At 55.7% G+C, this 15,428-nt stretch overlaps 1 protein-coding gene across 4 annotated transcripts in view; it reads left to right on the top strand.

Annotated features, from left to right (window-relative positions):
* Positions 1-15,428, top strand: part of ADGRG1 (adhesion G protein-coupled receptor G1) — a 40,808-nt gene that overhangs the window by 19,255 nt on the left and 6,125 nt on the right. For all 4 annotated transcript variants that reach the window (XM_029208061.1, XM_029208034.1, XM_029208045.1 and 1 more), the window contains 9 exons: positions 7,443-7,537; positions 8,028-8,450; positions 10,007-10,139; positions 10,732-10,879; positions 11,516-11,647; positions 11,998-12,114; positions 12,334-12,379; positions 12,638-12,741; positions 13,524-13,642. In XM_029208061.1, coding sequence (XP_029063894.1) covers positions 7,477-7,537; positions 8,028-8,450; positions 10,007-10,139; positions 10,732-10,879; positions 11,516-11,647; positions 11,998-12,114; positions 12,334-12,379; positions 12,638-12,741; positions 13,524-13,642 — 1,283 coding nt within the window. In that variant the 5' untranslated portion in view covers positions 7,443-7,476. The remainder of the gene's footprint in view (positions 1-7,442; positions 7,538-8,027; positions 8,451-10,006; positions 10,140-10,731; positions 10,880-11,515; positions 11,648-11,997; positions 12,115-12,333; positions 12,380-12,637; positions 12,742-13,523; positions 13,643-15,428) is intronic.

Below are 15,428 nucleotides of genomic sequence, written 5' to 3'. Positions count from 1 at the left end.
GGGGGGATATTGACAGGCTTCTTTTCTATGTGGTGTCAAGATTTCTGAGAGCTCTTTTTTTCATGTTGGTAACAGGTGTCCTGCAAAAGAGGATGCACCATCACATTGGGCTGGGAAACTAAGCCTGACCAAGCTCTGTAGATTTTCTTTCTGCAGGACTTATCAGAACCTTTGATGTGTTAATTCACAAGACCAAGTAGTGCCTGCAGTATTTCTCTAACTTGGGAACTAGAGCTTCTTAGGAAGTGCTTAGCAAAGTTACCTCTTGGTAAAATCAGGGAGATAGCCCCAGAGAAGGGAAGGAAGGGACTCCGGAGACCACAGTGGCTAAAAGCATGGGCTTTGAGATCTGGTAGACTGGAGTTTGAATCCTGGCTTGGCTACTTGCTCTGTGATCTTGGATATCACTTAGCCTCTTTGGACTTTCGTTTCCTTGTCTTTAACGTGGGGGCAATAATAGCATTTGTTTCACAGATGTAAGGTGAGGATTGAACGATCATTTGGGAAAAGTGCTTTGCACGGTGCCGGGCGCAAAGTGAGCGCTTGCTGAACGGGAACTGTCATCCCCCTCACTCTTCTTGGATTCCCTTTTCACTGTGCCAGACAGACCTCTGTTTATTCCCACTCGCCATCTGCTGTTCTGCCAGGCACTGTGTGGCTGGACTGTGGGGGGCAGTCGGGTGAGGATGTGGAGGCCTGAGGCCCAGGGTGTGGGGACCTTCACAGACGTGTCACAAGGCTGGCATCCCAGGGAGGAGGACTGGTGTGTGCAGAGCTTTGGAGGTGGGAACACTCAAGCCCAGGCTCATCTCTGGTGACTGTCGGCTGGCCTCTCTGAGGCCTCGTAAGCAAACACTCCAGTTCCAGATAAAGCAGGCCACCAGGTGGGTGGCTCTGGATAGCTGGCTTTCCGGGAGAACCCAGCGTCCTTTCACCTGGGCAGGTGCCCCGTTCCTCCCCTTCCCCGGTCTCCCCGCAAGGCCAGGGCCCGTCTGGGCACGCAGAGGGAGCCATGGCCCAGGGACTTGGCTGGACCAGAAGGTGTGGGGTGGTGGGCCCTGCGCGGGCGGGGCAGCCCTCCAGCGGGTCTGGTGCACGAATGTGGGACCCATCCGGGCAGTGAGCAGGCCAGGCCTTGGCATCCGCCAGCCCCTGCGGGAGGCAGCTAGCTTAATTTTTATTCTCTTTTATTGTAGAAAAATTCCTGAAACCTGAGGTCACTCTGTTTTCCCCAGCCAGGCCAGAACACCCTTCCTGTGGGGAGTTCTGTGTGGTCACCTAGCTGGGGCCTCGGTCACCCGGCTTGCAGAGCAGGACGAGAGGGAGGAGAGATGGGCTCCATGTGTGCCAGCTGTGCTGCCAGGAGCCACGGGCACTGCTGAGAGGCTGGTGGCTGGGCTGGGAGTGAGGCGTGGTCCAGGGTCCCACCGGGTCTGATGGGGGCACCTCATTTGTTTGTTGGGTACGTGGTGTTTCTAAGTTAGATTGACATTTACAAAAGAGTTTGGAAACGGCTGGTGGAGGGTCCTCTCCACCCCCGACACCACTCCTGTGGAGGAAACACCTGCGGTAGAGCCTCCGCTCTCTTCTAACGTTCCTCCTCACTCTCGCACACGTGTGGTGCACACATGCACACGTGCACACACACCTACATCCACACTCGTGTGTGCTTCTACCCTCAAGGACTTCACGCTCGCCAACCCCTCTCTTGGCCAAATCCTTCTTTCCTAAGGCCCTTTGCCCACGGCTCAGGGGAGGGGCATAGCCGGCAGCTCCGTTTTACCCCCTCTTCCCCTCCCCCCACCGGAGAGCAGTTGAGGATGGGGGCTGGAGCTGGAGAGCTGAGCTGGGTCCTCTCTGTACTGTCCCTTCCCCCGCCTCCCCCGAGGAGGGCAAGACCAGGCTCACACCTGAAGACCCACTCAGGCAGGGGCTCCTTCCCCCACCCACGCCCTCCTGCGCCCAGCTGTGCTTTGGGAGGCTCCTTCCAGGTTCCTGGCACCCTGCTAAATGCTGGGTGAACCAGCCAGGGATTCATCCTCACCACCAGTGAGGCTGAGAAGAGGTACTGCGGGGAAGCAAGCTGCCCCGGACCCCGTCCAGGGCCAACCTTTTACCATCTGAGTGATTTGGGGCTGGGCCCTACCCGCCTCTGCCTCTGTTAAACAGGACTACTGGTGTTATCCCAGCCTTGTAAGCCGGTGGCTCTAAGCCCGCGGAGTGTCAATCAACAGGACACCTGTTAAAGCCAGACTCCCGAGCCCCACCCCAGACCTGTAGCATCTGCTCCTCCGGGTGCAGGGGCCTGTGAATCTGCATTTTAGTGAACTTCCTCGGGTGGTTCTGACCCGTGGGTGGGTTTGGGTACCTCTGATATTAACTCCTCATGGCAAAGGGGGGCACATAGGGTTGAGTGTAGGTCATGGTTGGCCCCTTTCCCTGAGCCCCACCAAGAACACAGAAGTTAGTTCTGATGGCAGATGGGCACTTAGGCAAAGCTTCATGGGGAGGGTGTGTCTTCACTGAGTTTCAAAAGATGAGTTGGGTCATGGAGTTAGGAAAGGCATTCCAGACAAAGAGACAGGTTGGCCGGGGGGGTGCATAAGTTTGTGGTCCACGGTGTATGTTATGGGCAGGAGAAGGAAAGATATGGGGGGCCCAGATCCAGGTCATCTTCCTGGGGAGGTGCCTTCCCAGGAAGGGTTAACCGCAGAGCTGCCCAGGTCCTGTCCACTCAACTTCCACCTCCATCCTCCGAGGAAATGGGTTTTCCAGGAGCCTGGACTGGGCCAGCGGTGACTCGTGGCTCTACATGGATGGCAGAGGAAGTGACTCAGGCCCCGGCGGGAGAAAGTGAGCCACGGGTCCCCTGCCCGTTTCCCTCTCCCCCACCACGAGGATGGGCAGGGCTGGGCCTGCGCCACCGCAGCCCGGGGCCCTTCCTCCCGGGCCCAGCCAGCCCTGGGGATGGGCAGCCGGGGAGTCTTGGCTTAAAGGAGCCCTGGTCCCCTCCGCTCTGCCTGGATCCTTGGGGACTCTGTGATGGTGGCCCCCATTGTGTCAAGCTGGGCCAGACTGTTTTGTTCTCTGTGTTTACGGAAGGCCTGAGGTCAAGGGCAGCTGCTCCAGAAGGGGAGCTGGGGGATGGGGGCATCCCTAGGGGGCTCGGCCCCCCAAATCCTCTCTCCCAGGCTGGAGTTGTCTGCACTGCCTGTGGTCTTGGCTGACCCCGGCCCCACCATTTTTCTCTCCTTTTCTTTGGGGGTCTCCCAAAGCCAGGGGGGCATGCATCTCTAGAAACTGACAGTGCCAGCGCTGCAAGGAGTTCTCTAGGGTGAGACTGAGGTCTGTGTCTTGGCTCCACTGGTGGAGATCTCGGAACAGATGGCCCTTCCCTAGTCTCAGTTTCCTGATCTGTAAAATGGCAAAACAGTAGGACCAGCCTTACAGGGTGGCTCTGAGGATTTCATGATAACGTAGATGGTGCCCCAGTTCAGCTCTCCTGTCCTTTAGAGGCTTCTGGGGACAGGCTCAGTTCCAGGCTGTGAGGAGGGAAGTTTTCTGGGTGGGGTTTCAGTCTTCCCGGAAAGGAAATTCATGCTCTAAGAATTTCCCATCAAGGTGCTTTGGAAGTTGAGCTGGCTGTGGGGGCCCCGAGGGGATTACATGGAGGGTGGGAGGGAAGGTGTAGGAGTAGGAACCTGTGACAGGCCCAGGGGTTGATTGAGGGGCATGCATGAGCTGGTCAGGAAGGATACAGAGATATCTAGCTGACACCTATGGTGCCTGCCGTGTGCATGGCCCTGCTCTAAGTCCTCTACAGGTATCAATTCATTTAATTCTCACAACGACCCTTGCAGTAGTCTCAATTTTTATTCCTATCTACAGGTGATGAGAGTGAGGCCCAGAGAGGGTGAGTAACTAGCCCAAGGATACACAGCTATTGAGTAGGGGGACTGGGATTTGAACCCAGACGGTCTGCCTCCAGAGTCTACTAAGGGTGGGTTAAAGGAAGCCAGGCAGTCCCTCCCCTCAAATCCCAAGAATGTCCATAGGAGTAGAGTTGTTCACCTTGGAGTGGCTATTCAAGTCGCCAGGGTAGAGTGGGGATGAGCCAGGAATGTCAGGTCATGCCATTGATCCCTGTCTGTTGGAATCATGGTAGTTCACAGTGGTGCAGCCGCACTTGTATCCCTCCAGTGATGGGGAGCTCACTTTCTGTTTCCACCTTTTTGCTCTCAAAGGAATCAATCCAGGAGGACTGATGAAAGCAGATGACTGTGCCCTGTCCTGGGCCCTGTATACCGATAGTGGTAGCTCACTTTGAAGGTCAGTGGGCCGGAGAGATACATGGATTCTGGCCAGCTCCATCCTTGTTTTCTGTATGATGTCAGGAAATCACTGGCCCTTTCTGGGCCTTGAATCCAAATGCCATAGATGGAAAATTGGGACCAAATTTGCAAAGTGATTGTGAGCTCTGAGTTCAGAAATATAAAGCAGGGGTCAAAGCAGGGGTCGGGGGGGGGCTTCCTGGAGGAGGTGTCATTTGGATTGGGGATCAGATGTAGACAGCGACAGCGACTGGCAGAAAAAAGAAGGAAAGGGAAAGGGTTCAGGAGAGACATGTTTCTGTCCCTGGATGCTGGATTTCCTTTCACTGGTCTGGAGTGGCAGTTTCAAAAGGAGCCAAAATGGGAGACACTGCTTTGGAAAGATCCCCAGTGTTCTCCTTACTTGCAGCAAGTAATAAATCCTTCCTTCTCCCTAAAAACAAAAACACCAAAAACCAAAAAAAAAAACCCAAAAGGAGCCAAAATGCTCAGAGAGGACGCAGAGTGAAACCTTAAATATCACAATGTAGGAAACAGCAGCCATTCCCCCAAACACTTTCACATCCTTCCTCTCAGGGGTCTTGTGACGTCACCAGGGCAGGATGATGAAGTCAACTGACCAATGATTAGCCTGACCAGGCCCTAGAAATTGGGGTTCCATTACACATGGTGGGACACTGGAGACGGGCTCTAGCTTGAGGGGGCCAGCTTTGCTCAAGGAAGGCCCAGCCCAGGAAGGAGACAGTGAACTCCTGCATGGACCACCCCTCCATTTAATGCTGCCCTTAAATATTCCATCCAAAAGCCACTTCTTCCTGGAAGCCCTCCTTGGTTTCCTGCCAAAGTCAAACTCCTCTCATGCCCCATGGTTGCCAGGCTTCCTTTTGTCTGGCTTGTGGCAGATGATTGCATCTGTCACCACAGCCATATGTGGTGCCTCACAGGATGAGGATGGCTGTTCGTGACTGCCAGCACCCAGCTCAGTCATAAGGCCAGCTGGCAGTGGGGAGGGCCAATCCACCCAGCATCTCTCTATAAGTACCAGGCACGCAGGTTCCCTGCCAGGCACTACAGTTCTGACTAGGCAGGGAAAGCCCTTGGTGTCTGGAACAATCTTGGGCAAGTCATTTAATTCCTTGGATCTCAGGTTCCCTGTCTGTGAAATGGGCCAATGGTAGGGCTGACTTCACAGGGTTGGAATGAAGATTAATACAGGTATAGAGGTGAGGGGTGTGGGTCAGCACAGGCTGGCAGGTAGTAGGTACTCAGCTAATAGAGGCTGGGGGTGGGGGCATTCTACAAGAGGATGGGGCTGAGGGGAACTGGATCTCCCCCGACTTGGGCCACACTATGTCTCCGGGCCAGACTGGGACGTCCCCCTGCCTTTCCAGCTGCTCTGGGAACTGGCTCCCCCTGGTGGCCATAACAGGAAGTGCCTGTCTCCTCTATCCCCTGGCTGTAGAGGGCGCTGTGGCTGCACTGATCCTTCACTCCATTTCCCTCACTGTCCACCTGCCCAGCGACCTCCGTGCACACTAGGCCCTGTGCACAGAGATGGATCAGCAGCTCCCTGGCTAGCACCAGGAGGAGGGATGTACCATCCTGCACCTCTCAGAGTTGGCAAATGGGACCCTATGAAACAGAAACAGACACACAGACATAGAGAGCCAAAGGAGGCCAGGACTGACTGTCGAGGGAGTTGAGGAAGGCTTCCTGAAGGAGGTGACCTCTGAGCTGGGTCTTAGGGATGATGATGGTGAGGTTCCAGGAGGAGAGCCCTGCAAGCTCCCTTTTTCCTGTGTCTTCAGGCCTGGAGGGGGCAGCGTGGTTGGGGTGGTTCCTGGTGGTGCTGGGGAACCTCTCCCCCCCACCAGTTCTAGCCTGATTACCCCATCACTGCTGGATCTGGAGGGAGGTACTATTATTCGTCCTGTTTTCCATGACCCTTTGACAGGGTCATGCAGCGAGCAAGAGGTGGAGCTGGGACTTGAACTCAGCCACTGCCTCTTTTTAATTTTTTTTAATTTTTGTATTTTAATTTTATTTTATTGAAGAATAGTTGATTTGCAATGTATTGATTTCTGCTGTACAGCAAAGTGACTCAGTTATACATATATATTCTTTTTCATATTCTTTTCCATTATGGTTTATCACAGGTTACTGAATATAGTTCCCTGTGCTATAAAGTAGGATCTTGTTGTTTATCCATCCTATATGTAATAGTTTGTATGTACTAATCCCAAACTCACAATCTATCCCTTCCCCACCCCCCCCCACCCCTCCCTTGGCAACCACAAGTCTGTTCTCTATGTGTGTGTGTCTGTTTCTGCTTCATAGATATGTTCATTTGTGTCATTTTAGATTTCACATATAAGTGGTAGCATATGGTATTTGTCTTTCTCTGTCTGACTTACTTCACTTAGCATGATAATTTCTAGGTCCATCTGTGTTGCTGCAAATGGCATTATTTCATTTTTTTTATGACTGAGTAGTATTCCGTTGTATATATGTACCACATCTTCTTTATCCATTCTTCTGTCGATGGACATGTAGGTTGTTTTCACATCTTGGCTGTTGTGAATAGTGGTGCTATGAACATAGGGGTGCATGCATCTTTTTGAATTATAGTTTTGTCTGGGTATATGCCCAGGAGTGGGGCTGCTGGATCATATGGCAACTCTAGTTTTAGTTTTCTGAGGAACCTCCATACTGTTCTCCATAGTGGCTGCACCAATTTACATTCCCACCCACAGTGTAGGAGGGTTCCCTCTTCTCCACACCCTCTCCAGCATTTGTGATTTGTAGACTTTTTAATGATGGCCATTCTACCTGTGTGTTGTTACCTCACTGTAGTTTTGATCTGCATTTCTCTAATAATTAGCACTGTGGAGCATCTTTTCGTGTGCCTGTTGGCCATTTGTGTGTCTTCTTTTAGCCACTGCCTCTTGATGCTCAGCTCCTGGCAGCTCTGGGGAGGTCCACGGACTGTTTCCACACTTGCCTCCCCACCTCGTATCCCACATCCACGCTGCCCTGGCTTCTCCCTCTTCAGGGCTGGCACAGCCACCCTGTGGATCAGGCCCTCAAGCCAACACTCCTGTCCTCTTTCAGGCGGTGACTTCTCAGGGTGACTTTGGGGAGGAAGATGGCTGCCCAAGTGCTGCTGCAGACAGTGCCGTTCCTGCTGGGCCTGCTCCTGGTTCCAGGTAGGCTTTCCTGGAGGTACCCTAGGACTTACGTTAAAATGCCATCCTTATGTTACGGATGTCTAGGTCAGCTGCCAGCACATCCACTAACCCCTTTGGGCAGGCACAGGCCTGAGGACACAGCTTAGCAAGTGGATGATGGTACCTTGGAGAAAGGAACGTGGACTGGGTTTTGGCCCTACTCACCTCTGCAGCCAGTGCATCCTTGTGCAGTGCACAGCCTGCACAACTGTCTGTGGCAGGCATGGCCTCGTTAAATGTTTTATTGCTATTTAAAATATTATTTTGTCTTTGAAATTATTATTGATTTTGAGTTCTTTTCATATTTTGAAGCCAATAATCTTTGAATAGGGTAGACTCACATTTTTGGAGACCCTTTGAGGTATAGGTCCTTGGAATGTGTGTGGGTCCTAGGCACTGGGCTCCTGTGTTCTGGGCCCGGAGCCTGCCCCCGGGCCCAGAGTCCCATCTTCAGTCTCTGCTTCCTCAGGTGCCCGTGGCGGGGGCCCCCGGGAAGACTTCCGCTTCTGTGGCCAGCGGAACCAGACGCAGAACAGCAGCCTCCATTATAAGCGGACATCTGAGCTGCACATCTCCATCAAGAACACTGAGGAGGCCCTCGCAGTCCATGCGCCCTTCCCTGGAGCCCATCTGGCTCCTAGGTCATTCCCTCATCCCAGGGGCCTCTACCACTTCTGCCTCTACTGGAACCGCCATGCTGGGAAATTGCATCTTCGCTACGGCAAGAGCGACTTCGTGCTGAGTAACCAAGCCTCTGACCTCCTGTGCTTCCGGCAGCAGGAGGAGAGCCTGGCCGAGGGGGCCCCACTGTTCGCCACCTCTGTCAGCTCCTGGTGGAACCCCCAGAACACCAGTCTGCCCAGTGCAGCCGGCTTCATCTTCTCCTTCCACAGTAAGGCGACTTCCAGGCAGAAGGAACAGCTTGGCCAAAGGCCTGGAGGCGGGGAAGGCAAAATGCACGGCGGGGTTAAAGCAGACGGGGCCGAATGTCAGGTCACAGAGCAGGGGCTCTGTCCGCAGGCAGTGGGGAGCCAGGGAAGGTGTCCGAGGAGTGGAAGAGTGTGATCCAAGGTGTGCTTTGGGGAGGTTTGTGGGAAGTTAGGGGTGAGGGTGGAGGGGCGAAGTGCCATCCAGCGGCTGCGGGGAAGGCCAGGTAAAGGATGAGGAGTGAACAGGGTGGGAGCAGAGAGAATGGAGAGATGGGACTGGAGGTCAGGAGGCGGAGGGAAAGTTCCGCGTCATCAACATCACCTGGGTTGTTTACCCCCATTTCTCGGAGGAGAAACTGAGGCACAAAGTTGCACAGCTAGTGAGTGAGGGAGCCAGGATCTGAACCCAGCAGCTGACTGGCACGAGGGGATGGAGGCAGGGGTGCGGGGGAGAGCAAGAGGTCAGAGGTCAGGACGCAGCGAGGCCGGAGGCTGACACTGAGGTGTGCAGACTGTGTGTCTGGCTGGGGTGTGACAGGTGTGGTGTGGCCGCTGCCTTCTATTCAGTGCTGAGTGGGGGCAGGGAGGAGGGGGTGGCCCAAAGGAGGTGGAGGCTCTACTTAGGGTCTAGGATTTCCCTGATTCTGGGGCCTTTCAGGCAGCTCCAGTTTGGGGCGGGGCTACCAGGGGCGGGGGCCAAAGGGCGTTGAATATGTTAGCAGCTCTGGGCCCTTGGAAATGCTGGGGGGTGGCAGCAGTGGGCCCAGGTGCTGCCCAGGGCAGCAGACAGGGGCCAGGGCGGTAGATGGGGCTCCCTGCCCCCAGGCTGGGATTCTGCCCCAGCCTGGGAGGGTTTAGGGCAAAGTCAGGCATAGCTGCAAATTGACTTCCTGAAGAGCAGATCTGGCCTGCCCTTATTTGGTCTGTAGAGAGTTTTTAGAAAACATGAGCCAGGGTTTTCAAATGATCTAAAAATCAGGCTTTCTGCCTTGTAAATTCAGATGGGAGCACAGAGCCTGCCTTCCTTGCTGGCATAGGGCATGCCCCCTCCCCACATGTCCTTCCTCCCATCTGCCTACCTCATCTGAGTCCCGTCTGAGCCTTGGAGGTGCCTGAGTCTGCAGCCCTTGGGTGCACGGTACCCGGGTGGAGGGCCTGGAGCCACCACACAAGCCCCCCACCCCCCAGCTCCTCCTGAAGGGGGCCTGGCTGGCCCTGGGGAACTGGCCCTCCCAGCTCCCTGTGTGTAGTCAGAAGCATGCCTGGGTAGGTGTGTCCCAGCCCACCCTGCTGGGGCTGGAGTTGCTGGGGGCTCCACAGGACAGAGCCCCGTCTGGCTGGCTGCAGCTCTGAGTGACTTGGGGAAGTCCACTGCACCTCTTGGAGCCTCAGTTTCCTGCTCCATAAAATGGGGATAGAAGCTTTCAGAATCACAGGAGGATTAACTGAGAGTGTAATGAGTGTGGCCGGGCACCTCATTCAACAGCCTTTGATGGGTCTGTCCATCCTTCTCCCCCAGCTCCTCCCCTGAAGACCTCCCACAGCGCCTCGGTGGACACATGTGAGCTGAAAAGGGACCTCCAGCGGCTCAGCCAGTTTCTGAAGCATCCCCGGAAGAGCTCAAGGAGACCCCCGTTCACCCCCACGGACCAGTAAGTGTGGGTCCCAGTGTGTGAGGGGGAAGGAGGAGGCATCCCCCAGACCCAGGTAGGGCAGGGCAGGGCAGGGACCTGGAGCAGGCGGCTGTATGGAAACCTCCCCTGGGGCTGGAATGTTCTCATCTTTCCATCTTCTCCGGGAGGAATTGAGATACAGCCCTGGAGGCCAAGCCCCCCGCCTGAGTCATTAAAAACAAATGTCACACCCACCAGCCCAGGTCAGCCGCACCCAAGCCCTCCTCTCCACCAATAAAGTGAAAAGGATTGACCCATTTTACAGCTCAGCAGACTGAGGCCCAGAGATGGGTAGGGCTGCTCTGTTGCACATTGTGGGTCGGTCCAGGCAGAACTGGGCCCACAACCTGGTGGCCGAGTCCGAGGATAGGTTCCCACCCACCTCCTTTCCTGTTTGCTCTGACGCTCTGGCTAACTCCCTGCCACCCCCGCAGGTCATTCTGTCTGCCCCACATTCTTTCCTGTGTATCTGCCTGAATCTCTCCTCTCCCTCTGTCTCCCTGCCTACTTGCCCCCGCCTGGATCCGCCCCTCACACCCAGCAGTCACCCACCCTCTCTCCCCACTGCCAGGCAGCTGCAGAGCCTGGAGTCGAAGCTGACCTCTGTGAGCTTCACAGGGGACACGGTGTCCTTTGAGGAAGATCTGGTCAACGCCACGGTGTGGAAGCTCCAGCCCACGGCCAGCCTCCAGGACCTGCGCATCCACTCCCAGCGGGAGGTCAGGGGTCAGGATAGTGGCCAGGGCAGGAAGCAGATGTGGAGGCCGCGAGCACTCCCCTCCTCTGGGCCCCCGGGAGCCAGATGTGTGTTGATGAGGAAGCCTCAGGCCCAAAGACTACCTCAGTCAGTGGCTACCTGGCGGAACTGAGGACCCTTCCTGATACAGTGGTGGGGACAGAGGTGGGGAGGGACCTGGACCCTGCACAGGGGGCTCCTGTGGCACATCCTTGTGGACAGACAACCAACACCAAAATGCCTGTGCCTGGAGCCCTCTTGTGAGCCTGCCCTTGGTGGGCCTAGTTGGGGGCAGAGGGCTACACACCCTGCCTTCCTTATCCCCCAGCACACCAGGGAGCCATAGGCAGGGTCAGTGTCTGAAGCCCAGACACCAGAATACCATGTGATTCTCCCAGGCCCATTTGCCCCTGGGGCCCTGGGCTCTAACAACAAGGCACCCCAGCCAGCGCTGGTGCCAGGGAAAGGAGGGGTGAGAAGGGCTGTTGTGAGTCAGGCCTGGCTTCCTGAAGGAGGTGGGCTTAGAGATGGCAGCGTCCAGGAAGGCATGTGCTGGGGGGATGTGGGGGGATCTGGAGGTCCACCTCTGGCTGAGCCCCAGTGGGACTCTGGTCTGCAGGGGGAGCAGAGCGAGATCCTGGAGTACTCGGTGCTGCTGCCCCGCGAGCTCTTCCAGAAGACCAAGGGCCAGAGGCAGGAGGCTGAGAAGAGACTCCTCCTGGTAGACTTCAGCAGCCAAGCCCTGTTCCAGGTATGGGGCTGTCGTCCTCGGGCCCTCCCCCAGGGGAAAGCAGCTTCTGTCTGACGGAGAGGTGGAAGGGTAGGCATGGAGCCCAGCCCCTTCCTCCAATAGTCCTTGTAAAGTCAGAAATCGGATAGCAACGTGCAGATCTCCCTGGGAGATTTAGACCTGGGAGAGTGTTATTCTCACTATGGTGTAAATGACTACCCTTGCAAGAATTTTTTTCCAGAGGGAGACTCAAAATCTGGGAGCAATGTGCTGGGCAGAGACAGCAGGCTACAAGGTCTGGGGAACTTCTGAGCTTTTCTTCTCAGTCCTGAGCCCCCTCCCTACCCTCTTCCCCCACCCCATATACCTAGGACAAGAATTCCAGCCAGGTCTTGGGGGAGAAGGTCTTGGGTATCGTCGTGCAGAACACCAAAGTAGCCAACCTCTCGGAGCCCATGGTGCTCACCTTCCAGCACCAGCCACAGCCGGTGAGTGTGAGCAGAGCAACCAAGGACACAAGGGTCCCCGTTTTCCATGTCCTCCTGTCCCCCTCTCTTCTGAATCACTCGTCTTTAACAAAATGACTGGCTGAGGACATCGGCCAGTCACGTACAAAAGGGGTGGGGCCCTGGCACTGACTCCCTCAGCCTGGCTGGAAAGGAGTAGACTGTCGTGAGACCCACTCCCCTTCTTTCTTGTCCCTACAGAAGAATGTGACTCTACAGTGTGTATTCTGGGTTGAAGACCTGACATGTGAGTGCGGAGGGGCCTCTGAGCTGGGCAGGTACCTGGAGGCAGGTACCAGGGGGTCCTGGAAAGTGGGGGAGATGGAGTTAATCAAGGGGGACTTCCTGGAGGAAGGTGGGCTTTGAAGAGGGAGTGATGTCAGGCTAGGGATCTGCTGAGGGGAGCAAAGGCTCAGAAGAGTGATGCAGTCGTGCATTTGTGGGGTTTAGTGGGGTGCTGGGGTGCTGGGCTTGATCTCAGAGCCCCATGCTGGCCCCTCCTCAGTGAGCAGCCCAGGGAGCTGGAGCGATGTGGGCTGTGAGACCATCAGGAGAGAGACGCAGACGTCCTGCCTCTGCAACCACCTGACCTACTTTGCAGTGCTGATGGTGCGTGGCCCCCTCCTTCCCTGCTCCCATACACAGGCCGGGTTCTTGCTGTGTGACCGCCACTTCTCGCATATATGTCATCCATTCCTCACAACAAGCCCCGAGGTGACTCCTGTTGTTGTCCCATTTTATAGATAAGGAAACTGAGGCTCAGAGAGGTTAGGCAATTTACTCAAGTTCACACAGCTAGTAGTAAGTAAAAGAGCTGGTCTCTAAAGCCCTTGTTCTTTATTCCCAAAATTTGGTGCATGATAAAAATGCAGGTTCCTGGTCCTAACCTAGGATTCTGATTCCACAGGGCTGGGGTGGGGCCAGGAGTATGTTTCTAAAGAGCCCTCAAGGGGATGCTGAGGCCCTTGTGATTTACTTCAGTGCCCCCAAGATCTCAGAATCTTTGTGTACTAGGCTCATTCTCCCCAAATCTCAGGACCCTAGCACCTGAGGGACCGGAGTGGTCTTCCAGCTCTCTCTGGGCATGGCGAGCTCACTGCCTCACAGGAAACTTATTTCTGTTTTGAATGCTACAGAAAAATAATTAGTGCCAGGACAGAAAAGGGATTCTCTGGCGGAGGGCTCTTGACCTTGGTGGGACAGGGATCTCCATTTGAGAATGTGGTGAAAAATGCACTCATGGGACCACACTCTGCTCAGTTTGGGGGGCAGGTGTGGTTCATAGACGCCCAAGGCCGTCCAGGGACCACGGGTTAGACCGCCATCTGGGCAAACCCTCAGTGTCGAGTTGGGGGCACTGAGGCCAGCCCTGACCTGCCTCGTGGACCCAGGTTACCTCTGTGGAAGTGGACGCCATACACAAGCACTACCTGACTCTCCTCTCCTATGTGGGCTGTGTCATCTCCGCCATGGCCTGCGTCCTCACCATCGCTGCCTACCTCTGCTCTAGGTAGGACCTGGGAGCAAGAGGGAAGGGGGCAGGGAGAACCTCCATTCCGGGCCCCCGGGCTGGGACCCCACGTTGAGGGAGACCCACCCTGGAGATGGGCCTGACCCTGAAACGTGTGTATAGTTGTGGAAGCCCTGGGAGGTGCAGCCAGCTGACCCCCAGGGGTGGCATTTCCTGCTCAGATCTGTGGTGTTTGGGTAACATAGCATTTCCGGTTTACATTAACTGCCAACATTTAAAATTGGGAGAGTTGACATAAGAATCTAGATTCCTGTCTTTGAATAACCAGATGTGCTACCGCTGGGGACACATGATAATATGACGGTGATGGTAATGATAATGGTGGACACTTACATCAAGCGGCCCACATGTCGCACACTGTTCTAAGTGCTTCACACGCGTGAACTTGGTTCATCCTCGCAAGGGGCCTATGGAAGAGTGCTCGGAGAGAGTAAGTGACTTGACTGAGGTCACACAGCGGGGAAGTGGTAGAAGCAGGCTTGAACCCAAGCAGGCTGGCTCCAGGCCCACAAGGCCCGGGTTAGCGGAGCTGCCTGGCAGTGGCCGCTGTGGACAGGTAGAGCCTCCAGCCTCTGTTCCCTAGTGTCTGTTTTGAGGCCAGATCCCCTGGCTCCATGGAGGCGTGTGTCACCCCAGTCGTTTGGGTGCCTGCTGAGAGAAGGGGCCGCCTTCGGTGGAGTGAAGAACGCCTCCACCCACCCTCAGACCGGCTGTGCGTGGGGTCTGGATTGGCAGTGCTGGGCTTGGCCTAAACTGAGGTCCATCTGTAGTTGGGCCCTGGACCCGTCTGGGTGGAAGGGAGACATCCTTAGTTCTGCTGTAGAATGAAGACTCTTGGAGTGTAATCACTGTTCTTGTGGGGACCGGGGAGGGTAGAGCCGTGTGAAGGCGTGGCCACAGCTGCACACGTGGTGGGGCTGGAGCAGGCGATGAGGAGGGACGGCTGGCAGGCTGAGTGGAGAGCTGGGGGTGAGGGCACAAGCCCTTCCCAGCACCTGCCCATTGATCACAAAAGTTCCCCAGGACAAAGGGACAGGAACCCTTAGGGACCGAGGGTGATACAAAGCTGGATGCTTTGTATCAGTGTAACCCTCACCCCAACCCTGCGAGGGGGGCCGTCCTCCCACTTCACAGATGAGTACGCTGAGGGTGAGGGGATGGGGCCAGCCTAAGGTGGTGCCTCAAGTTAGGGGTAGGGTGGGCATGGGGATCCAGGATGGTCGGTGTTCTTCTGCACTCTCTGGAGCAGGCAGTGGATGGTGCCAGGCAGACAGGAAGGCTGGGGACAGGAAGGCTGACAGTGCCCTGCACCACACTGTATCTTGGGATGGGAGCAGGACGTGCACACACAGACTTGCAAACTCAAGGACACAGGCCACACAGCGTGTGCTCACAGATGCACAGCAGTGCAGACAGACAGGCAGACACAGAACATGGGTGGCATGGATTCTCCAAAACAGCAAAAAATCCAGTCTTTCCCTTCTGACTTTGGGAGCATCTGGTTGATTGTAGTGGCTGATTTGTCTTCCTCGCTGTGCTTGGTTAAATCTGCCGTTAGATGCACACACGGTGCCTGAGCCTGTGGGTGTTGGACACATGGAAGGTGCACGGGGACAGAGCCTAGCTGTGGCCACGGGAGGCCGTGTGTGTGTGTGTGTGCACGCGCGCGCGCGTGTAGCCTGGGAAGGCTACCTGGAGGAGGAGGGGTGGGCGGGCATACCTCCCACCTCCCACCTCCCACCTCCCACCTCCCACCTCCCACCTC

Source organism: Monodon monoceros, unplaced genomic scaffold, assembly GCF_005190385.1.
Source record: "Monodon monoceros isolate NGI ecotype Baffin Bay Population unplaced genomic scaffold, NGI_Narwhal_1 Super_Scaffold_10, whole genome shotgun sequence".
NCBI classification, from domain to species: Eukaryota; Metazoa; Chordata; class Mammalia; order Artiodactyla; family Monodontidae; genus Monodon; species Monodon monoceros.
This window is presented reverse-complemented; position numbering and strand designations above follow the sequence as displayed.